Here is a 25453-nt window from a genome sequence, read left to right as displayed (position 1 = left end):
GCTTGTGAATGGCTTCCACTACTGCCTCCCTGTCTGAGGGAGACGTCGGTAAAGCAGACTTTAGAAAACGGCGAGGGGGAGACGTCTCGAATTCCAATTTGTACCCCTGAGATACCACCTGAAGGATCCAGGGGTCCACTTGCGAGTGAGCCCACTGCGCACTGAACTTCTTGAGACGGGCCCCCACCGTGCCTGAGTCCGCTTGTAAAGCCCCAGCGTCATGCTGAGGACTTTGCGGAGGCGGGAGAGGGCTTTTGTTCCTGGGAACTGGCTGTTTGTTGCAGCCTTTTTCCTCTCCCTCTGCCACGGGGCAGAAATGAGGCGCCTTTTGCCCGCTTGCCTTTATGGGGCCGAAAGGACGGCGCCTGATAATATGGCGTCTTCTTAGGTTGAGAAGCTACCTGGGATAAAAATGTGGATTTTCCAGCAGTTGCCGTGGCTACCAGGTCAGATAGACCTACCCCAAATAACTCCTCCCCCTTATAAGGCAATACTTCCATGTGCCTTTTAGAATCCGCATCACCTGACCACTGCCGCGTCCATAAACCTCTTCTTGCAGAAATGGACAGCGCGCTAACTCTTGATGCCAGTCGGCAAATATCCCTCTGTGCATCACGCATATATAGAAATGCATCCTTCAAATGCTCTATAGTCAGTAATATACTGTCCCTATCTAGGGTATCAATATTTTCAGTCAGGGAATCCGACCACGCCAGGCCCGCACTGCACATCCAGGCTGAGGCGATAGCTGGTCGCAGTATAACACCCGTGTGAGAGTATATACATTTTAGGATATTCTCCTGTTTTCTATCGGCAGGTTCCTAAAGCCCCTGATGGCGTTTGAGACCCCTGGACAGGCACAAGCTGAGTAGCCGGCTGTCTCATGTCGTCAACTGTCTGTCGTAAGGAGCTGACACTGTCACGCAATTCCTTCCACAAGCTCATCCACTCAGGTGTCGACTCCCTAGGGGGTGACAACTGTATAATAGGCAATTGCTCCGCCTCCATCTCATTTTCCTCCTCAAACATGTCGACACACTCGTACCGACACACCGCACACACACAGGGAATGCTCTGATAGAGGACAGGACCCCACTAGCCCTTTGGGGAGACAGAGGGAGAGTATGCCAGCACACACCAGAGCGCTATATATATATATATATATATATATATATATATATATATATATATATATATATATATATATATATATATATATATATATATATATATATACACACAGGAATACCACTATAAAATGTGCTTTTCCCTTTATAGCTGCTGTTAGTATAAAACTGCGCCAAATTAGTGCCCCCCCTCTCTTTTTTACCCTTTTCTGTAGTGCAGGACTGCAGGGGAGAGTCAGGGAGACGTCCTTCCAGCGGAGCTGTGATGGAAAATGGCGCCCGTGTGCTGAGGAGATAGGCTCCGCCCCCTTCTCGGCGGCCTTTTCTCCCGCTTTTTAGGTGAGTTCTGGCAGGGGTTAAAATACACCCATATAGCCCTGGGGGTTATATGTGGTGTATTTATGCCAGCCAAGGTGTTTTACATTGCTGCTCAGGGCGCCCCCCCCTAGCGCCCTGCACCCTCAGTGACCGGAGTGTGAAGTGTGCCTGAGTAACAATGGCGCACAGCTGCAGTGCTGTGCGCTACCTTGTTGAAGACTGATGTCTTCTGCAGTCGATTTTTCCGGACCTTTTCTTGCTTCTGGCTCTGTAAGGGGGCCGGCGGCGCGGCTCCGGGACCGAGCTCCGAGGCTGGGCCTGTGTTCGGTCCCTCTGGAGCTAATGGTGTCCAGTAGCCTAAGAAGCCCAATCCACTCTGCACGCAGGTGAGTTCGCTTCTTCTCCCCTTAGTCCCTCGATGCAGTGAGCCTGTAGCCAGCAGGTCTCACTGAAAATAAAAAACCTAAAACTATACTTTTCACTAAGAAGCTCAGGAGAGCCCCTAGTGTGCACCCTTCTCGGCCGGGCACAAAAATCTAACTGAGGCTTGGAGGAGAGTCATAAGGGGAGGAGCCAGTGCACACCAGGTAGTCCTAAAGCTTTTACTTTTGTGCCCAGTCTCCTGCGGAGCCGCTATTCCCCATGGTCCTTACGGAGTTCCCAGCATCCACTAGGACGTCAGAGAAAACACACTAATGGGCCCTACACATATGGCGATGTGCCGCCGAGGTGCCCGACGGCCGATACGGCCGACGGGCGACCCGGCGGCGGGGGGGGGGGCAGTGACAGGGGGGAGTGAAGTTTCTTCACTCCCCCCGTCACCCGGCTCCATAGACGTGCAGGCAAATATGGACGAGATCGTCCATATTGGCCTGCATGCACAGCCGACGGGGGACCAGCGATGAACGAGCGCGGGGCCGCGCATCGTTCATCGCTGGAGCCTCCACACTGAAAGATATGAACGAGTTCTCGTTCATTTATGAACGAGATCGTTCATATCTTTCAAAAAATCGGCATGTGTGTAGGGCCTATAAGGAGGGGAATTCAATTGAATGCAATGTTGTTGAGCTCCAGGAATGAGTGCCTGGATATAGTCAACTGTCTACAGCACGCCCGCACTTATGTCGAGAGATGCATTTTACTGCAACTAATGCCCAGGGTTTAGCTGCAGTAACTGCATTTTTTCTGACTTAAATATCAGAATTGATGCCGTTTACGCATGTAGTAAGCTTGCAACCGGCATTGCAGCACTAGTTAAGTCAGATTTCCGGTCGCACCTCCAGAGGGTGCGAACAGAAATCCTCTAGTCGAGGGTTTACAGTGTGGCCAACTGAATAGCTCCGAGCACTAATTCCCAAAGCTAAACAACATCACACTTAATTGGAGTTTCCCCCTAAAGTGGATATTTATCAAATATCGAAGAGATATAAAGTACCAACCAATCAGATTTTAACTGTCATTTTTCTAAAACAGCCTGTAAAATGACTATTAGGAGCTGATTGGTTGGTACTTGTTCTCTCTTCAGTATTTAATAAATCTCTCTACAAGGGCTCTGAATGGGGTTAAAAAGCATTAGGCATGTATACCTGCTGTATGATTTTAGACTTATTTATACGAATACCATACATAACATTAATGGAAGAAAGTGATCTTTACTATATAGGTTTTTATAAACTGAGGAAAGCAGATAACGAATAAAATATAGGAAAATGAGCTGTACACTTCAGGACAGACAGACTTTTTATAAGATAATGGGGGTCATTTCGAGTTGATCGCTAGCTGCCGTTGTTCACAGTGCAGCGATCAGGCTAAAAATTGGCATTTCTGCGCATGCAGACCGCAATGCGCATGCGCGATGTACGGGTACAAAGTCCTTTGTGGTTTTGCACAGGTTCTAGAGACGTTTTCATTCGCACTGGCGGCCGCAAGAAGATTTACAGGAAGGGGGCGTTTCTGAGTGTCAACTGACCGTTTTCAGGGAGTGCTTAGAAAAACGCGGGCGTGGCTGGCTGAACGCTGGGCGGGTGTGTGACGTCAAAAGCCAACCCACCGTTAGAATCATCGCACAGGATAAGTAACTACAGGGCTGGTCTTGTTTTGCACAAAATGTTTTTGCAGGCGCTCTCCTGCACAGACGTTCGCACTTGTGCAAAGCGAAAATACACTCCCCATGGGCGGGCACAATGCATTTGCACGGCTGCTAAAAACTGCTAGCAAGCGATCAACTCGGAATGACCCCCATTATTCCCATGTAGAAGCAATTTTAAAAGATAATCATTTGTGGAAGATCTGTTCCCAGTGCAATAAAAACAGAAAACAACTATAGTATGCTCATTGGTCTATTAAATGAATTAGTAAGCAGGAAATGTTATGCAGCAGCAGCATCTGTGACTTGGAGGAAGAGGTGCTGTGAGATTCAGGACCAGAGTATGGCATAAGAATAATCTCCTACAATCCAACATTGCCACCACTAATGAGGTTACCTGATACTAGAAAAATAAATGAAACGCCACTTGTAAGCTGGGCACTTAATGCATGTATAGTCACATATGTGGGTGGAAACTGAAAAATGGCATACACGCGTGCCCAAACACAGAAAGGCTTAATCAACTTATAATAGCCAGATGCCTATAAAGTTGGCATTGCCAATATCCTTCATTCTTTACAGAACACAACTTCTTCTATTGCACATGAGAAGAGGCAATAAGAATTGATATGTGCAATCAGTGTCTCACCCAACAGACTGAGGATATGTATGTATGTATGTATTCGCCTAGCAGCAGCAACAAAATATGTGCACATATTAGACAAGCTAGAACCAGGGCATTTCTCCTCTGACCAACTTCCTCCTCATCAGATGGTGTGTGTGTGTGTGTGTGTGTGTGTGTGTGTGTGTGTGTGTGTGTGTGTGTGTGTGTGTGTGTGTGTGCGCGCGCGCGCAGGAGCTGCTGGCAGCAGGCAGAGGAGCTGAGAGCTGTCAGACATCATGTTCCCAGACCTGCACACATCCAGGACATGACTGACAGGTCGTACACAGCGATCCAGATCCATATTCATTGAAGAATCGCCATGCAGAGGACAGGGGATGGTGCGGCGCCTCAGCGCCTGTCAGGGCACTATGTCCACATGAGGGAGGATGCCGCAAGCACAGCTCTGTCGCTCTCTCACCATATATGAATAACACGGGGGGTGTAGGCACAGGGTAAGTGATACTGCCCATACACACACACATCCAGCTCGGGGGCTCACTCGGTGCCCGCACTCACCCATGCTGCTGCTGCTGCCTCCCGGGGTAGCTCTGCGGCTCGTGCTCTGTGCGCGATCTCTCGCCGCCGGTCACGTGACTGCTGGGTGGCTGTGCTGCTGACAGTGGTGGTGGTGGTGCTGCTGCTGGTGATGATGGGGACCCTGGACCCTCCCGACAGCCAGACACCCAGCTCTCTAAAATTCTCAAGACACCGCGAGAGCAGCCACGCTCTCAGGCTCCGGGCACGCCACACACACAAGGCAGGGGAGGAGGGGGCACGGGGCGCGCCTGCGCACGAGGGGGAAACGGTGACGGCCTCGCGCCCCACCCAGTCCCAGCGCCCGCTGCTAACAGGCCAGTACCCCCGCCTGTCCCGATTCAGGATAGACCGTGTTGGGGCGGGTTCGATGCGCTGTCACCACCACAGCACGACGTGCGCTACCTTGCTGAACAATCCGCTTTATACATACACATCGGTGTGACAGTGCGTGCTCCATACGCCGCACACCTGCTATGCGCATACCTCCCAACATGACCCGCTCCAGGAGGGACAAAATGCTCTGCTTCTGGACTTTTAATTTATGACTGCCCTCTTCTGTGGTGAACAGGTTAATGGATAAGAAAGGTGTTTCAGCACAGGTGATGGCAATCATAGATTCAGAGAAAAGTCCAGGAGCAGAGCATTCTGTCCCTCCTGGAGAGGGTCATGTTGGGAGGTATGTATGCGCCAGTCACTGTGCACCCTGCCTCGTGTAGCGCAGGTAAGTCGGTGCTCGCATCTAACCATAAAGGGATCAATTCAATTATGGGGTGCAGCTACATTACTATTTAATGAGCGCACAGGGCAACCCGAATTTTGCTATGTAGGTGCGTGGCTGCGCAGTGGCGTAAGTTCATTGTAGTCCCCCGTAGGCAAGATACATCTTGGTGCCACCCCCCACTCCGCATCCACGGTTACTCAGGTGCTGGGGAGAGGTGTCATGGGTATGGGTCGTTAGGTCAACCCAACTTAGGTCAACAGTCATTAGGTCGACAGGGACACTAGGTCAAAAGGTCGACATGAGTTTTCTCTATCGTCCTAAGTGGATGCTGGGGTTCCTGAAAGGACCATGGGGAATAGCGGCTCCGCAGGAGACAGGGCACAAAAAAGTAAAGCTTTACTAGGTCAGGTGGTGTGCACTGGCTCCTCCCCCTATGACCCTCCTCCAGACTCCAGTTAGATTTTGTGCCCGAACGAGAAGGGTGCAATCTAGGTGGCTCTCCTAAAGAGCTGCTTAGAGAAAGTTTAGTTTAGGTTTTTTTCTTTACAGTGAGTCCTGCTGGCAACAGGATCACTGCAACGTGGGACTTAGGGGGAAAGTAGTAAACTCACCTGCATGCAGAGTGGATTTGCTGCTTGGCTACTGGACACCATTAGCTCCAGAGGGATCGAACACAGGCCCAGCCGTGGAGTCCGGTCCCGGAGCCGCGCCGCCGACCCCCTTGCAGATGCTGAAGCGTGAAGAGGTCCGGAAACCGGCGGCTGAAGACTCCTCAGTCTTCATAAGGTAGCGCACAGCACTGCAGCTGTGCGCCATTTTCCTCTCAGCACACTTCACTGGGCAGTCACTGAGGGTGCAGAGCGCTGGGGGGGGGCGCTCTGAGAGGCAAATATAAACCTTATACAAGGCTAAAAATACCTCACATATAGCCCATAGGGGCTATATGGAGATATTTAACCCCTGCCTGACTGGAAAAATAGCGGGAGAAGAACCCGCCGAAAAAGGGGCGGGGCCTATCTCCTCAGCACACGGCGCCATTTTCTGTCACAGCTCCGCTGGTCAGAACGGCTCCCAGGTCTCTCCCCTGCACTGCACTACAGAAACAGGGTAAAACAGAGAGGGGGGGCACATTAATGGCTATATATATATATATTAAAGCAGCTATAAGGGAGCACTTAATATAAGGATATCCCTTGTATATATAGCGCTTTGTGGTGTGTGCTGGCAGACTCTCCCTCTGTCTCCCCAAAAGGGCTAGTGGGTCCTGTCTTCATTAGAGCATTCCCTGTGAGTTTGCGGTGTGTGTCGGTACGTGGTGTCGACATGTATGAGGACGATATTGGTGTGGAGGCGGAGCAATTGCCAAATATGCAGATGTCACCCCCCAGGGGGTCGACACCAGAATGGATGCCTTTATTTGTGGAATTACGTGATGGTTTATCTTCCCTTAAACAGTCAGTTGAGGACATGAGGCGGCCGGACAATCAATTAATGCCTGTCCAGGCGCCTCAAACACCGTCAGGGGCTGTAAAACGCCCTTTGCCTCAGTCGGTCGACACAGACCCAGACACGGGCACTGATTCCAGTGACGACGGTAGAAATTCAAACGTATTTTCCAGTAGGGCCACACGTTATATGATTTTGGCAATGAAGGAGACGTTACATTTAGCTGATACTACAGATACCGTAAAACAGGGTATTATGTATGGTGTGAAAAAACTACAAACAGTTTTTCCTGAATCAGAAGAATTAAATGACGTGTGTGATGAAGCGTGGGTTGCTCCTGATAAAAAGTTGATAATTTCAAAAAAGTTATTGGCATTATACCCTTTCCCGCCAGAGGTTAGGGCGCGCTGGGAAACACCCCCTAAGGTGGACAAGGCGCTCACACGCTTATCCAAACAAGTGGCGTTACCCTCTCCTGAGACGGCCGCACTTAAGGATCCATCAGATAGAAAGATGGAAGTTATTCAAAAGAATATATACACACATGCAGGTGTTATACTACGACCAGCTATAGCAACTGCCTGGATGTGCAGTGCTGGAGTAGTTTGGTCAGAATCCCTGATTGAAAATATTGATACCCTAGATAGGGACAATGTTTTACTGTCGTTAGAACAAATAAAGGATGCATTTATCTATATGCGTGATGCACAGAGGGATATTTGCACACTGGCATCTCGGGTGAGTGCTATGTCCATTTCAGCCAGAAGAGCCTTATGGACACGACAGTGGACAGGCGATGCGGATTCAAAACGTCACATGGAGGTTTTGCCGTATAAAGGGGAGGAGTTATTTGGAGTTGGTCTATCAGACTTGGTGGCCACGGCTACTGCCGGGAAATCCACTTTTTTACCTCAAGTCACTCCCCAACAGAGAAAGGCACCGACCTTTCAACCGCAGCCTTTTCGCTCCTACAAAAATAAGAGAGCAAAGGGCTTGTCGTACCTGCCACGAGGCAGAGGAAGAGGGAAGAGACACCAACAGGCAGCTCCTTCCCAGGAACAGAAGCCCTCCCCGGCTCCTGCAAAAACCTCAGCATGACGCTGGGGCCTCTCAAGCGGACTCGGGGACAGTGGGGGGCCGTCTCAAAAATTACAGCGCGCAGTGGGCTCACTCGCAGGTAGACCCCTGGATCCTGCAGATAATATCTCAGGGGTACAGGTTGGAATTAGAGACGGATCCTCCTCATCGTTTCCTGAAGTCTGCCTTACCAACCGTCTCTTCCGAAAGGGAGAGGGTGTTGGAAGCCATTCACAAGCTGTACGCTCAGCAGGTGATAGTCAAAGTACCCCTATTACAACAAGGAAAGGGGTATTATTCCACTCTATTTGTGGTACCGAAGCCGGATGGCTCGGTAAGGCCTATTCTAAATCTGAAGTCCTTGAACCTCTACATAAAAAAGTTCAAGTTCAAGATGGAGTCACTCAGAGCAGTGATAGCGAACCTGGAAGAAGGGGACTTTATGGTATCCTTGGACATCAAGGATGCGTATCTACACGTTCCGATTTACCCCGCACACCAGGGGTACCTCAGGTTCATTGTTCAAAACTGTCACTATCAGTTTCAGACGCTGCCGTTCGGATTGTCCACGGCGCCTCGGGTCTTTACCAAGGTAATGGCCGAGATGATGATTCTTCTTCGAAGAAAAGGCGTATTAGTTATCCCATACTTGGACGATCTCCTAATAAGGGCAAGGTCCAGAGAACAGCTGGAGACAGCTTTAGCACTATCTCAAGAGGTGCTAAGACAACACGGGTGGATTCTGAATATTCCAAAATCCCATTTAATCCCGACAACTCGTCTGCTGTTCCTAGGAATGATTCTGGACACGGTTCAGAAAAAGGTTTTCCTTCCAGAGGAAAAAGCCAAGGAGTTATCCGATCTGGTCAGGAACCTCCTAAAACCAGGAAAAGTGTCAGTACATCAATGCACAAGAGTCCTGGGAAAAATGGTGGCTTCTTACGAAGCAATTCCATTCGGCAGATTCCATGCAAGAATATTCCAAAGGGATCTGTTGGACAAATGGTCAGGGTCGCATCTGCAGATGCACCTGCGAATAACCCTGTCACCAAAGACAAGGGTGTCACTTCTGTGGTGGTTGCAGAAGGCTCACCTATTAGAAGGCCGCAGATTCGGCATTCAGGATTGGATCCTGGTGACCACGGACGCCAGCCTGAGAGGCTGGGGAGCAGTCACACAAGGAAGAAACTTCCAGGGAGTATGGACGAGTCTGGAAAAGTCTCTTCACATAAACATTCTGGAACTAAGAGCAATCTACAATGCTCTAAGCCAGGCGGAACTTCTCCTGCAAGGAAAGCCGGTGTTGATTCAGTCGGACAACATCACGGCGGTCGCCCATGTAAACAGGCAGGGCGGCACAAGAAGCAGGAGTGCAATGGCAGAAGCTGCCAAGATTCTTCGCTGGGCGGAGAATCACGTGATAGCACTGTCAGCAGTGTTCATCCCGGGCGTGGACAACTGGGAAGCAGACTTCCTCAGCAGACACGATCTTCATCCGGGAGAGTGGGGTCTACATCCAGAAGTCTTCAACATGTTAATAGACCGTTGGGAAAGACCAATTGTAGACATGATGGCGTCTCGCCTCAACAAGAAACTGGACAAATATTGCGCCAGGTCAAGAGATCCACAGGCAATAGCTGTGGACGCACTGGTAACTCCTTGGGTGTACCAGTCAGTGTATGTGTTTCCTCCTCTGCCGCTCATACCAAAGGTATTGAAGATCATACGGCAAAGAAGAGTAAGAACAATACTAGTGGTTCCGGATTGGCCGAGAAGGACTTGGTATCCGGAAATTCAAGAGATGCTCACGGACGAACCGTGGCCTCTACCTCTGAGAAGGGACCTGCTACAGCAGGGTCCCTGTCTTTTTCAAGACTTACCGCGGCTGCGTTTGATGGCATGGCGGTTGAACGCCAGATCCTAAAAGGGAAAGGCATTCCAGAAGAAGTCATTCCTACCTTGATTAAGGCACGGAAGGAAGTCACCGTGAAACATTATCACCGCATTTGGCGAAAATATGTAGCGTGGTGCGAGGATCGGAGGGTTCCGACGGAGGAATTCCAACTGGGTCGTTTCCTACATTTCCTGCAATCAGGATTATCTATGGGTCTCAAATTGGGATCCATTAAGGTTCAAATTTCGGCCCTGTCAATATTCTTCCAAAAAGAATTGGCCTCTGTCCCTGAGGTCCAGACTTTTGTCAAGGGAGTACTGCATATACAGCCTCCTGTGGTGCCTCCGGTGGCACCGTGGGATCTAAATGTAGTTTTAGATTTCCTCAAATCCCATTGGTTTGAACCATTGAAAAAGGTGGATTTGAAATATCTCACATTGAAAGTGACTATGTTACTAGCCCTGGCCTCTGCCAGGAGAGTATCTGAATTGGCGGCTTTATCTTATAAAAGTCCTTATCTAATCTTCCATTCGGATAGGGCAGAACTGCGGACTCGTCCGCATTTTCTCCCTAAAGTGGTATCAGCATTTCATCTGAACCAACCTATTGTGGTGCCTGCGGCCACTAGCGACTTGGAGGACTCCAAGTTGTTGGACGTTGTCAGAGCCTTAAAAATATACATTGCAAGGACGGCTGGAGTCAGAAAATCTGACTCGCTGTTTATATTGTATGCACCCAACAAGTTGGGCGCACCTGCTTCTAAGCAGTCGATTGCTCGTTGGATTTGTAACACAATTCAACTTGCACATTCTGTGGCAGGCCTGCCACAGCCTAAAACTGTAAAAGCCCACTCCACAAGGAAGGTGGGCTCATCTTGGGCGGCTGCCCGAGGGGTCTCGGCATTACAACTCTGCCGAGCAGCTACGTGGTCGGGGGAGAACACGTTTGTAAAATTTTACAAATTTGATACCCTGGCAAAGGAGGACCTGGAGTTCTCTCATTCGGTGCTGCAGAGTCATCCGCACTCTCCCGCCCGTTTGGGAGCTTTGGTATAATCCCCATGGTCCTTTCAGGAACCCCAGCATCCACTTAGGACGATAGAGAAAATAAGAATTTACTTACCGATAATTCTATTTCTCGGAGTCCGTAGTGGATGCTGGGCGCCCATCCCAAGTGCGGATTATCTGCAATACTTGTACATAGTTATTGTTAACTAATTCGGGTTATTGTTAAGGAGCCATCTTTAAGAGGCCCTTTCTGTTGTCATACTGTTAACTGGGTTTAGATCACAAGTTGTACGGTGTGATTGGTGTGGCTGGTATGAGTCTTACCCGGGATTCAAAATGCCTCCCTTATTGTGTATGCTCGTCCGGGCACAGTACCTAACTGGAGTCTGGAGGAGGGTCATAGGGGGAGGAGCCAGTGCACACCACCTGACCTAGTAAAGCTTTACTTTTTTGTGCCCTGTCTCCTGCGGAGCCGCTATTCCCCATGGTCCTTTCAGGAACCCCAGCATCCACTACGGACTCCGAGAAATAGAATTATCGGTAAGTAAATTCTTATTTTCTCTGACTAAGTGGATGCTGGGGACTCTGTCAGGACCATGGGGAATAGCGGCTCCGCAGGAGACAGGGCACAAAAGTAAAAGCTTTAGGATCAGGTGGTGTGCACTGGCTCCTCCCCCTATGACCCTCCTCCAAGCCTCAGTTAGGTTTTTGTGCCCGGCTGAGAAGGGTGCAATCTAGGTGGCTCTCCTAAAGAGCTGCTTAGAGTAAAAGTTTTGTTAGGTTTTTTATTTTCAGTGAGTCCTGCTGGCAACAGGCTCACTGCAACGAGGGACTTAGGGGAGAAGAAGTGAACTCACCTGCGTGCAGGATGGATTGGCTTCTTAGGCTACTGGACACTAGCTCCAGAGGGACGATCACAGGTACAGCCTGGATGGGTCACCGGAGCCGCGACGCCGACCCCCTTGCAGATGCTGAAGAGAGAAGAGGTCCAGAAATCGGCGGCTGAAGACTTCTCAGTCTTCATGAGGTAGCGCACAGCACTGCAGCTGTGCCCATTGCTCTCAGCACACTTCACACCAACGGTCACTGAGGGTGCAGGGCGCTTGGGGGGGCGCCCTGGGCAGCAATGAAAGTACCTATGCTGGCTAAAAATACATCACATATAGCCCCTGGGGCTATATGGATGTATTTAACCCCTGCCAGGTTGTCAGAAAAACGGGAGAAGAAGCCCGCCGAAAAGGGGGCGGGGCCTATTCTCCTCAGCACACAGCGCCATTTTCCTACACAGCTCCGCTGCTAGGAAGGCTCCCAGGCTCTCCCCTGCACTGCACTACAGAAACAGGGCTAAAACAGAGAGGGGGGGCACTTATTTGGCGATATTATTATATATTAAGATGCTATAAGGGAAAACACTTATATAAGGTTGTCCCTGTATAATATAGCGTTTTGGTGTGTGCTGGCAAACTCTCCCTCTGTCTCCCCAAAGGGCTAGTGGGGTCCTGTCCTCTATCAGAGCATTCCCTGTGTGTGTGCTGTGTGTCGGTACGTGTGTGTCGACATGTATGAGGACGATGTTGGTGAGGAGGCGGAGCAATTGCCTGTAATGGTGATGTCACTCTCTAGGGAGTCGACACCGGAATGGATGGCTAATTTAGGGAATTACGTGATAATGTCAACACGCTGCAAGGTCGGTTGACGACATGAGACGGCCGGCAAACCAATTAGTACCTGTCCAGGCGTCTCAAACACCGTCAGGGGCTTTAAAACGCCCATTTACCTCAGTCGGTCGACACAGACACGGACACTGACTCCAGTGTCGACGGTGAAGAAACAAACGTATTTTCCATTTGGGCCACACGTTACATGTTAAGGGCAATGAAGGAGGTGTTACATATTTCTGATACTACAAGTACCACAAAAGAGGGTATTATGTGGGGTGTGAAAAAACTACCTGTAGTTTTTCCTGAATCAGATAAATTAAATGAAGTGTGTGATGATGCGTGGGTTTCCCCCGATAGAAAATTATTGGCGTTATACCCTTTCCCGCCAGAAGTTAGGGCGCGTTGGGAAACACCCCTTAGGGTGGATAAGGCGCTCACACGCTTATCAAAACAAGTGGCGTTACCGTCTCCAGATACGGCCGCCCTCAAGGAGCCAGCTGATAGGAGGCTGGAAAATATCCTAAAAAGTATATACACACATACTGGTGTTATACTGCGACCAGCGATCGCCTCAGCCTGGATGTGCAGCGCTGGGGTGGCTTGGTCGGATTCCCTGACTGAAAATATTGATACCCTTGACAGGGACAGTATTTTATTGACTATAGAGCATTTAAAGGATGCATTTCTATATATGCGAGATGCACAGAGGGATATTTGCACTCTGGCATCAAGAGTAAGTGCGATGTCCATATCTGCCAGAAGATGTTTATGGACACGACAGTGGTCAGGTGATGCAGATTCCAAACGGCACATGGAAGTATTGCCGTATAAAGGGGAGGAGTTATATTGGGGTCGGTCCATCGGACCTGGTGGCCACGGCAACAGCTGAAAAATCCACCTTTTTTACCCCAAGTCACATCTCAGCAGAAAAAGACACCGTCTTTTCAGCCTCAGTCCTTTCGTCCCCATAAGGGCAAGCAGGCAAAAGGCCAGTCATATCTGCCCAGGGATAGAGGAAAGGGAAGAAGACTGCAGCAGGCAGCCCATTCCCAGGAAGCCCTCCACCGCTTTTGCCAAGTTCTCAGCATGACGCTGGGGCCGTACAAGCGGACTCAGGTGCGGTGGGGGGTCGTCTCAAGAGTTTCAGCGCGCAGTGGGCTCACTTGCAAGTGGACCCCTGGATCCTACAAGTAGTATCCCAGGGGTACAGATTGGAAATTCGAGACGTCTCCCCCTCGCAGGTTCCTGAAGTCTGCTTTACCAACGTCTCCCTCCGACAGGGAGGCAGTATTGGAAACAATTCACAAGCTGTATTCCCAGCAGGTGATAATCAAAGTACCCCTCCTACAACAAGAAAAGGGGTATTATTCCACACTATATTGTGGTACTGAAGCCAGACGGCTCGGTGAGACCTATTCTAAATCTGAAATATTTGAACATTTACATACAAAGGTTCAAATCAAGATGGAGTCACTCGGAGCAGTGATAGCGAACCAGGAAGAAGGGGACTATATGGTGTCCCTGGACATCAAGGATGCTTACCTCCATGTCCCAATTTGCCCTTCTCACCAAGGGTACCTCAGGTTCGTGGTACAAAACTGTCACTATCAGTTTCAGACGCTGCCGTTTGGATTGTCCATGGCACCCCGGGTCTTTACCAAGGTAATGGCCGAAATGATGATTCTTCTTCAAAAAAAAAGGCGTCTTAATTATCCCTTACTTGGACGATCTCCTGATAAGGGCAAGGTCCAGAGAACAGTTGGAGGTCGGAGTAGCACTATCTCAAGTAGTTCTACGACAGCACGGGTGGATTCTAAATATTCCAAAATCGCAGCTGTCTCCGACGACACGTCTGCTGTTCCTAGTGATGATTCTGGACACAGTCCAGAAAAAGGTGTTTCTCCCGGAGGAGAAAGCCAGGGAGTTATCCGAGCTAGTCAGGAACCTCCTAAAACCAGGAAAAGTGTCAGTGCATCATTGCACAAGGGTCCTGGGAAAAATGGTGGCTTCTTACGAAGCGATTCCATTCGGCAGATTTCACGCAAGAACTTTTCAGTGGGATCTGCTGGAAAAATGGTCCGGATCGCATCTTCAGATGCATCAGCGGATAACCCTGTCTCCAGGCTGGGGAGCAGTCACACAAGGAAAAAATTTCCAGGGAGTGTGATCAAGTCTGGAGACTTCTCTCCACATAAATATACTGGAGCTAAGAGCAATTTACAATGCTCTAAGCTTAGCAAGACCTCTGCTTCAAGGTCAGCCGGTATTGATCCAGTGGGACAACATCACGGCAGTCGCCCACGTAAACAGACAGGGCGGCACAAGAAGCAGGAGGGCAATGGCAGAAACTGCAAGGATCTTCGCTGGGCGAAAAATCATGTGATAGCACTGTCAGCAGTGTTCATTCCGGGAGTGGACAACTGGGAAGCAGACTTCCTCAGCACGACCTCCACCCGGGAGAGTGGGGACTTCATCGGGTAGTCTTCCACATGATTGTGAACCGTTGGGAAAGACCAAAGGTGGACATGATGGCGTCCCGCCTGAACAAAAAACTGGACAGGTATTGCGCCAGGTCAAGAGACCCTCAGGCAATAGCTGTGGACGTTCTGGTAACACCGTGGGTGTACCAGTCGGTGTATGTGTTCCCTCCTCTGCTTCTCATACCTAAGGTACTGAGAATTATAAGACGTAGAGGAGTAAGAACTATACTCGTGGCTCCGGATTGGCCAAGAAGGACTTGGTACCCGGAACTTCAAGAGATGCTCACAGAGGACTCATGGCATCTGCCGCTAAGAAGGGACTTGCTTCAGCAAGTACCATGTCTGTTCCAAGACTTACCGCGGCTGCGTTTGACGGCATGGCGGTTGAACGCCGGATCCTAAGGGAAAAAGGCATTCCGGAAGAGGTCATTCCTACCCTGGTCAAAGCCAGGAAGGAGGTGACCGCACAACATTATCACCACATGTGGCGAAAATATGTTGCCTGGTGTGAGGCCAGGAAGGCCCCATGAAGAAATTTCAACTCGGTCGATTCCTGCATTTCCTGCAAACAGGAGTGTCTATGGGCCTCAAATTGGGGTCCATTAAGGTTCAAATTTCGGCCCTGTCGATTTTCTTCCAGAAAGAATTGGCTTCAGTTCCTGAAGTCCAGAAGTTTGTCAAGGGAGTACTGCATATACAACCCCCTTTTGTGCCTCCAGTGGCACTGTGGGATCTCAACGTAGTTCTGGGATTCCTCAAATCACAGTTTAAACCGCTCAAATCTGTGGATTTGAAATATCTCACATGGAAAGTGACCATGATGTTGGCCCTGGCCTCGGCCAGGCGACTGTCAGAATTGGCGGCTTTGTCTCACAAAAGCCCATATCTGATTGTCCATTCGGACAGGGCAGAGCTGCGGACTCGTCCCCAGTTTCTCCCTAAGGTGGTGTCAGCGTTTCACCTGAACCAGCTTATTGTGGTACCTGCGGCTACTAGGGACTTGGAGGACTCCAAGTTGCTAGATATTGTCAGGGCCCTGAAAATATAGGTTTCCAGGACGGCTGGAGTCAGGAAAACTGACTTGCTGTTATCCTGTATGCACCCAACAAACTGGGTGCTCTTGCTTCTAAGCAGACGATTGCTAGTTGGATGTGTAGTACAATTCAGCTTGCACATTCTGTGGCAGGCCTGCCACAGCCAAAATATGTAAATGCCCATTCCACAAGGAAGGTGGGCTCATCTTGGGCGGCTGCCCGAGGGGTCTCGGCTTTACAACTTTGCCGAGCTGCTACTTGGTCAGGGGCACACCCTGGCTGAGGAGGACCTGGAGTTCTCTCACTCGGTGCTGCAGAGTCATCCGCACTCTCCCGCCCGTTTGGGAGCTTTGGTATAATCCCCATGGTCCTGACGGAGTCCCCAGCATCCACTTAGGACGTCAGAGAAAATAAGAATTTACTTACCGATAATTCTATTTCTCGTAGTCCGTAGTGGATGCTGGGCGCCCATCCCAAGTGCGGATTGTCTGCAATACTTGTACATAGTTATTGTTACAAAAATCGGGTTATTATTGTTGTGAGCCATCTTTTCAGAGGCTCCGCTGTTATCATGCTGTTAACTGGGTTCAGATCACAGGTTGTACAGTGTGATTGGTGTGGCTGGTATGAGTCTTACCCGGGATTCAAAATCCTTCCTTATTGTGTACGCTCGTCCGGGCACAGTATCCTAACTGAGGCTTGGAGGAGGGTCATAGGGGGAGGAGCCAGTGCACACCACCTGATCCTAAAGCTTTTACTTTTGTGCCCTGTCTCCTGCGGAGCCGCTATTCCCCATGGTCCTGACGGAGTCCCCAGCATCCACTACGGACTACGAGAAATAGAATTATCGGTAAGTAAATTCCAAGTACATGTCGACCTAATTGGTGTCGACCTAACAACTGTATCCCAGTGTCATATGGTGGGCAGTCCTGGCAATGCCGTCTGGGGTCGTTATAGCACTATATTGTGGATACTGTATAGAGCCGGATAAAGACCCTACAGAACCCAAGCAAATATACTGCCTTGGGGCCCCATATTAATGTGTATATATAAATAAATACATATACAGTACATACAGCTCTCCCCACTCAGATGGGACACATTTAGCAAACAGGATGCCGGTGGTCATGTGACTGAAGCCGCATCACTATCAGACTGGACGCCTAAGTTGAGTATCGGGATGAGGAGGATGAGGGTAAGGCACTAGAGCCATACCTGCCACTCCCCCGAGGATTAGGGTAGGGGACAGGAGGGGTAGAAATACTTACCCCCTTCGATATCAGGATCTTCACAGTTGAATGCCGCTGTTTGTTATGTGACCGCCGGGATTTAGTATGTATTCCACTCCGATCCACCCATAATATAGCTATCCCCCCTTACACGGCTCTCTCCTCCTAACGCAGCTATCCCCCATAGCTCTCTGAGGGGTTACAGGTGACTGAAACTAAGGGCGCTATTCAATTATTGGTGTTATTGTTTACAGTAATGGGCATCTATTGGAGCTAATCAATTATTGCTTTGATCAGACACCCATTACCCGCGACAGTCACATCTCAGCTCGCACCCCTGGAGGTGCGCCCAAACAGCACTTTTCCCCGTCGCTCCCATTAGTTTAGTCATGTTTAGCTGGTTTACGCGCTATAAGCGCGATAATTAAAGGGCGCCCACAACAGTTGAATAGCAACAATGGGCACCCATTAATTATCACTCTTTCGCAAACAATTTAATTGTCCCCTAAGTGTCACAGGGGACTGGATCTAAGGGACAAGAACTGAGGGGGCACGTTGGACTGACTGAAGGGCCATGGGGGATTGGCACTTTAGGCGCACTTGAGACTGGTACTGAGTGGGGACTGGCACTGAGGGGGCACAGGGAAAAGGCTTCTGACAGGACAGAGACTGATACTAGAGTAGGTTGCTAAAGAGGGGGAAAAACTGGTACTTAAGGACTGATTCTGTGAGGTGACAGGTGACTGATACCAATGGAGCATTGGCGGGGTCAACACTGAGGAGACAGGTGCATATGGGATACGAGGACTGACACTGAGGGTTCACAAGAGTTAACACTACTGAAGGGGTGCTGGAGAACAGTACTAAGGGGGTCATTCCGAGCTGTTCGCTCGTTATTTTTTTCTCGCAACGGAGCGATTAGTCGCTAATGCGCAAGCGCAATGTCCGCAGTGCAACTGCGCCAAGTAAATTTGCTATGCAGTTAGGTATTTTACTCACGGCATTACGAGGTTTTTTCTTCGTTCTGGTGATCGTAATGTGATTGACAGGAAGTGGGTGTTTCTGGGCGGAAACTGGCCGTTTTATGGCTGTGTGTGAAAAAACGCTACCGTTTCTGGGAAAAACGCGGGAGTGGCTGGAGAAACGGAGGAGTGTCTGGGCGAACGCTGGGTGTGTTTTTGACGTCAAACCAGGAACGAAACTAACTGAACTGATCGCAGATGCCGAGTAAGTGTGGAGCAACTCAGAAACTGCTAAGAAGTGTCTATTCGCAATTCTGCTAATCTTTAGTTCGCAATTTTGATAAGCTAAGATTCACTCCCAGTAGGCGGCGGCTTAGCGTGTGCAAAGCTGCTAAAAGCAGCTTGCGAGCGAACAACTCGGAATGACCCCCTAAGGGAGAACAGGAGTTAGTGGTACTTAGGGAGGCACAGGATAACAGTACCTAAAAGCCACAGAGAAATGGAACTATAGGTGCACAAAGACTAGTATTGAGGCGTTGGGTATGGTATGCCGGTGGACGGGATCCCAGCTGTCTGCATACCAACGCCTGGATCCCGGCCGCCAGATTACCGGCAGGGGGGCCAGTGCAACAAAACCCTTGCGGGCTCAGTTGCTCGCTTCGCTCGCCACAGGTTCTAGTCCCACTCTATGGGTGTCATGGACACCCACAAGTGGGAATAGCCCCTGTTAGCCGGGATTCCGGCTGTTGGCATTGTCAGTTGTAGGGATTCCGGTGTCAGTATCCTGACCATCTGTATCCCGACTGCCGGCAGTGTAACAGCATCCCGTGTTGAGGGCACAGGAAGTTTAATACTGAGGGGACACGGATGATGTGGAGTGGACATAGAGAACAGGTATTGGTGGCACAGGGGGACGAGCGCTGATTTGGCACACAGTACAGAACACACTGGGGGCACAGAGGACTAGTAGTGTAATCGGGGAAGGAACAGAGACAGAAAATACAAAGGAACTACATACTAGTACTGTGGATGAGGGGCACCAGTGCTCTGCCCTGGGTACAAAGGAACCAGGCTTCAGGCAGGAGCTGGCACATGGTGTGGGGCTGAAGGAGAGCTGCGCTCACTAGCGGAGTATCTGGTCTTCGGGTGTCTCTGTGTCTGGAGCTCAGCTTGCTGGCTATGCAGATCTTGCTGAGAATAGAAGGGGGCCCGGCTGGGAGAGGAGTATGCAGCTCCCTCGCTCCATAGCCAACTCATCACTGCTACTTCCTCACTGCGTGCTGTCACCGGAGGTATATACACACAGTAGACAGAAGTGTGGCACTTATGTACCAGTACACACTATAAATGTGTATATAACAGTCAATAGGACTGGCACTGTCAGAACAGTACAATGACAGTGTATGTATCTCCTATATAATAGCCCAGATCTGTGACTCTGTGCATGGATCTCTAACGCTGGGCGGAGTCACAGTCACAAATCGAGGAGATGAGGCTGGATGCAGGGCATGATCAGGAGCTAGCTGCGCTGGATGCTGTGCAGGCAATTATTACATATAGAATATAAGCGCTGGATGCTGTGCAGGTAATTATTACATATAGAATATAGCTGTGCTGGATGCACAGCTGTACACGTCCTGCCAGCGATTCCCCCACCCGGCATGCTCCTCCTGGCTCCTGCACACGGCGGGAACTGGGGTGGGGGTGTCACTCTCGCCTGACGGTGGCCCAGGGCCCCTTCCTAACGTGGATGCTTGCACGATGAGAGCAGCTGTAGCCAGCATATACCAGTGTACCGGCCAGATCTGCTGCTGCGCCCGGCCACCTGCCCCTCCCCCAGGTGGGCGCCTCTGCTCAGGGGAGCAGTGCGGCGCACAGCTGTCAGTGTCGGACCCGGTTAGTGAAGGTGAGGTGGCGGCATCCCTGTACAGCCGCTGCTGGGGTCTCTCTACACCTAATTATTGCCATGACAAATGCACGAGGTCCGGCCCACACACCCACCTGCCGCCGCTGGGGGGGACATCACTATGTTTTCACAAAACCTAAATCGGACCAAATAAAAAAAAACATTTAAAGGTGCAGTATCGACAGGCCAGCCTATTGAGTAGCGGCTCGCTCCAACATGGCAAAATTTATTTCTGGGCAAAACAGTCCTGTCACACACCTGCCCCTCCCCCACCCGCGGCACACCAGCACCCTCCCCCACCAGGCAGTATCCCCGGACCCCATCCACGGAACCCCCTCCCCCACCCGTGGCGCCTCAAGACCCCCTACCCCACTCGCGGCACCACCCCTCCACCACCCGCAGTACCTATGGACCCCATCTGCGACACTACCCGCAGCTGCAACTCCCCCTCCCGCCGCAACTCCCGACCCCCTACCCCTTTCCCTGCACTCCCGCACCTGTGTCTTCCCCACCTGCAGAACCCATCCGCCACAGACCGGAACCCTCCCCCATCCACAGCCCCTACGAAACTCCTCCCCCATCCACGGCCACCCCTCCCCCACTCGCAACAGCTCCCAACCCCCTCTGCACCCATCCCTCCACCACCCACACCTCTGGATCCCCGCCTCCATCCGCGTCCCACCCGCAGTCACTCATCCCCCACCCACATCATCTACAGACCCCAACCGCGGCACCCCGCAGCCACTTCTCCCCCACCCGCAGCACCTCTGCAACCCCTTCCCCCAACTGCACCCCCCACACCCGCCCCTTCCCCACCTGCACCACCACCAGAACCCCATCCGCCACAGCCTCGCACCCTTCCCTCCCCCACCCGCAGCGCCTCTGGAACTCCTCCCCCATCCACAGTCGCCCCTCCCCCACCCGCAACACCTTCCGACCCCATCCGCAGTATCTCCTCTGCACCCACACCTCTGGACCCCCGCCCCCAGCCACTCATCCACCACCCACAGCATCTACAGACCCCATCCGCGGCACCCTGCAACCACCCCTCCCCCACCCGCAACACCTCTGGAACCCCTCCCCCAACTGCACCCCCCACCCTGAACCCGCTCCTCCCCCATCCGCAGCACCTCTGCACCCCCTCCAACATCCACAGCCCATCTCTCCACCACACGCAGCTCCTAGGACACCATCCTCAGCCGATACCATTGAGTCCCTGAATCAGGGGTGATCAGTGGCACGGAGAGGTACCTCCACCTCACTGTACCCAACCCCTTTTCCAGCCCACACACACACACACACACTGAACTTACACCAAAATTCTGTACATCGTGCTCTGCAGGCGGTGTTCACGCCGTTGCATGGGGTTACACCACTATCACCATCGGACGCCCTTTCAATGTGCAATATTTAACCACTAGCAAAACTAGGAATGCAGGTAATACTCCATATAATACAAATATTGAACGTCAGAAAGACATGCAGGGGTTATGGGCGTAGCCCCTTGCGATGGTGTGAAGAGCGCCCGTAGGGCGCGATGAATCACCTATTGTGTGTGTAGATACACAGAGAGAGAGAGAGTACATAAATATGGATTGTCCCCCCCCCCCCAAGAACCCCTCATAAGCTTGCACTTAATAGAATGTTATTCCTTATCACTTCATCATGACTTACTCTGCCCACTTCCGCACCTGCTATTCTCCCAGATACAGTGACACTCGCGTCAGTCTCATCGCAGTGCCTCACTGCTGGCTTCTTCATTAGGCTCTGGGTCGTGGTCGGATGTTACTGACGTCCGCGACCAGAGCACAGCAGACCAGATCACAGAGGAGGAGCGCCCGCTCGGTGGCTCCTCTATTAATGCAGAAACAGAAGGGCATGGTCGGGGAACAACGGAGGAGGTGTCCCCTTCAGTGCTGGAGCCTGGTGGCAACTGACTTTGTTGTCTCTGACCGTTCTGTCCCTGATGCTGCATCACATTCCAGAACAATATCCACCCTTAACTGAATCAATACCCAAGACTGTAATCAAAATTATATGAATGCAGTTTCGGATTGGGGTATGAAGGACTTCGTTAAGATACACTCATCGCCCTTCGCTCTCACACACACACTCACTATCCCCAGCAGCACACTTAATTCCCTTTTTCACACTTTTGCTTCGACCCGGTTATATTCGGGTTAAGCAGGGTCACGGCTCAGTGTGAAACGGTCCCTGAAAAATAACACTGGTCCAGTGGCCAGGTGGCCACCCGGGTTGGTCCTGGAGAACCTGGGTTACGGGGGTCCCATTCAAACCCTATAGAGAGCCAGCTCAGCAGCGCTTAGAGAGGTTCCGGTATGAATGGTCGACCATGTTATGGTCGACAGTCATTAGGTCGACCACTATTGGTCGACACTGACATGGACACTTGGTCGACACATGATAATGGTCGACGCATGAAAGGTCGACACATGAAAAGGTCGACATGAGTTTTTTTTTTACTTTTTTGGGTGTCGTTTTTTGCGTAAAGTGACTGGGAACCCAATTAGTGCACCGCGTCCCCTCGCATGGCTCGCTTCGCTCGCCATGCTTCGGACATTGTGCCTTCGCTCCGCTGCCGCTTCGCTCGGCACAGATTACCGTTCCAATCGTAGTCCACGTGGATCGTAAAGTATGGAAGAGTTCCCCAAAAGAAAAAAAAGTTAAAAAACTCATGTCGACCTTTTCATGTGTCGACCTTTCATGTGTCGACCAATTTCATGTGTCGACCATGTGTCCACGTCGACCATGTCAATGTCGACCTATAGTGGTCGACCTAATGACTGTCAACCATAACATGGTCGACCATCTGAACGGATACCGCTTAGAGATATATTTCCAAGCGACGGCAGAGGAGAAGCCCCGGCAATAACTCGGGTCCATCCTACGGTTTCAAGCCGCTGACCAGCGCTTTTAGTCTGAAAGGGCTACAACTGGATTACTGAGACAAATCCATGTAAGTATTGATGGATGAGCAGGTGCCTACTGAGCACATTAGATGCTAACGTGCACCAGCCTCATGACAGTGTGAGCAGCACGGCAACTGATTAAGACAGGCACATGAAGGAATAGGCACTGTGACTGACAGAGTAAAATTCAGAGACAGAAGGGGAAGAAAAGACAGGAGGGAAGGAGCATGATAAATGGGGAAGAGAGAGGTTGAATAAATAAAAAGTGGGAAAGACACCCAGAGGAGGAATGAGAGAGATGGGGGAAAAAGTAGCATAAAAAGAGATGGTGTAAGGGTTGAGGAAAAAAACGCCAGGAAATTACTGCTAGTATTTAAAAAAAAAAAAAAATATGATCTGTGCCACATTTTTTTTTATTTTGCATTGAAAATAGTACTATAACACTTTTGACATGTGTAAATAAATGCTGTATGTGGATTGCATCATTGCTATCCAGTTTAATTACACTGGGCGGGATGTACCAACCTCTTGCGGTACATCCTGCCACACATTGCGTCGATACTAATCGCATATATGCTAACGTGATTAGTATTGCAGGGCAACTCTTCTGAAAAGAGCTGCCCTTTGCAATGGCTGCCGGTTCCTGGACTTCCGGGTTTATGACCCAAGAGTGCCTCTGTGCATGCGCAGAGTGACGCGAAGGATGTTGCGAGGGAATCGATCGGATCCCTCTGACAGCACTGATGTGGAAAGAAGCCCATAGGCTTCTATAGGTGTTACCCTCTGCATCGGAAACCCTGCGTCCGGGTGTTAGTGCATTGCAAACAATGGGGTAAATTTACTAAGGTGGGAGTTTTTTGAACTGGTGTTGTTGCCCGTAGCAACCAATCCGATTTTGTCTATTATCTACTAGAAACAGGTAGATAAATGTTAAGTAATAGTATTTTGATTTGTTAGTTGAAACTGTCCAGAATACTCCTTGAACATGTTCTGAACAACTTGGGACCTATGACATGGTGCATTATCCGGCTGGAATATTACATCATTGTGGGGTTACATAAAGTCCATGAATGGCTGCAAATGGTCGTCAAGTAATGCAACATAGTGGTATACCGGTAAATGATGTATACGCACACCATCAGCCTGCACAGTTACTTGTTTTGTTGACAACTGGGATCCCTGGCCTCTGCCCCACACCCAAACCCTACCATCAGTTCTAAGCAACTGGAACCATGACTCACCGGACCATGTCACATGTTTCCAATCCTCCAGGATTCAATTAGTGACGTCACAAGCCCAGGTGATGTGCTGTGTCCAGTGTTATAGTGTTAATAGGGATATTCTGGTGGGTCTTCTGCTCCCATATTCCATAAAAGCTAAAGAATACTGCACTGACTTGCTGGATATGCATCTGGTATCTGCTCAATGTGGATATGATTTGAGCCAATGTCGCTTGTTTGTTACCACGGACAATTCTGGCCAGACGCCACTAGTCATCATTAAGCACCTGTGGTCGGCCACTGCTCTGCCCACAGTGAGGGGTAATGCCTTCCATGAGGTATTCCTGGTACACACGTGACTCTGTAGATCTAGAAATGTTGAATGTCTGCACAAGTTTGGAAATGCAATGTCCCATCTGTCAGGCAGCCACTATCATGTCCCATTCAAAGTCCGAATTTGTGTTTCCTTGCCATGAGCAGCTTGGCCGGTGTTCAGACTGAATCACAATATATCAGATTACAATTGATGCAGGTCTGGGCATTTCCAAGATGTAAAGGGGGATACACACGGAGCGATAATCTAAGCAATCTGACTAGATTGCTTAGATTTTCAGCAAGATCGCTCCGTGTGTAGCCCTAACAGTGATAGCGATGCGCAGCCCCGCACATCGCTATCGCTGCTGCTGCTAGATTGGCCTGCATGCAGGCCAATCTAGCGGGTCGCTCACTTCACCCGCTGGGTGAAGTGAGCGGCCCCCCCGTCTCCCCCCGCACGCTCAGCACAGATCGCGCTGTGCTGAGCGCCGGGAGAGATGTGTGCTGAGCGGTTCGCTCAGCACACATCTCTCCAGCATCGGGCCGTGAGTACTGGCCTTTAGAGTAAGGTGACGCCACCTACCTTTACATACCACTATCCCATGACTTTTGGCACTTTAGTGTACTTTTCTCAACCTAGCTGGTGCTAAGGTTATTGACAAAGCAATCACATTTTTCTTTTCAGAGGGGGTGGGTGGACCAGGAGGATCAAGAGACACTAATAAAAAGTTTGATCAGATATACTTATCAGTGAATATATGTTATAATAGACAGACATGCTTCAACATTGCTGTACAGGTCTATGGGGTGAATCAAATTTAAATTTAACCAGTGTATGA

The 25453-nt window shown here is 50.3% G+C and overlaps 1 protein-coding gene across 4 annotated transcripts in view; it reads right to left on the bottom strand.

The window, feature by feature from the left end:
- RAP1GDS1 (Rap1 GTPase-GDP dissociation stimulator 1) overlaps positions 1 to 5240 on the bottom strand; it is a 297477-nt gene extending 292237 nt beyond the window's left edge. For 2 of the 4 annotated variants that reach the window (XM_063917603.1, XM_063917632.1), the window contains exon 1: positions 5216 to 5240. In XM_063917603.1, coding sequence (XP_063773673.1) covers positions 5216 to 5225 — 10 coding nt within the window. In that variant the 5' untranslated portion in view covers positions 5226 to 5240. Of the gene's footprint in view, positions 1 to 4711; positions 5133 to 5162; positions 5182 to 5215 lie in introns of those variants that run through there. The other 2 variants (XM_063917621.1, XM_063917610.1) reach the window with 2 other exon arrangements.
- Positions 5241 to 25453: the final 20213 nt, after the last annotated feature.

This window comes from Pseudophryne corroboree, chromosome 1 (genome assembly GCF_028390025.1).
Source record: "Pseudophryne corroboree isolate aPseCor3 chromosome 1, aPseCor3.hap2, whole genome shotgun sequence".
In the NCBI taxonomy this organism is placed as follows: domain Eukaryota; kingdom Metazoa; phylum Chordata; class Amphibia; order Anura; family Myobatrachidae; genus Pseudophryne; species Pseudophryne corroboree.
Note: the sequence above shows the minus strand (reverse complement) of the source record. Positions and strands in the feature narration are given on the sequence as shown.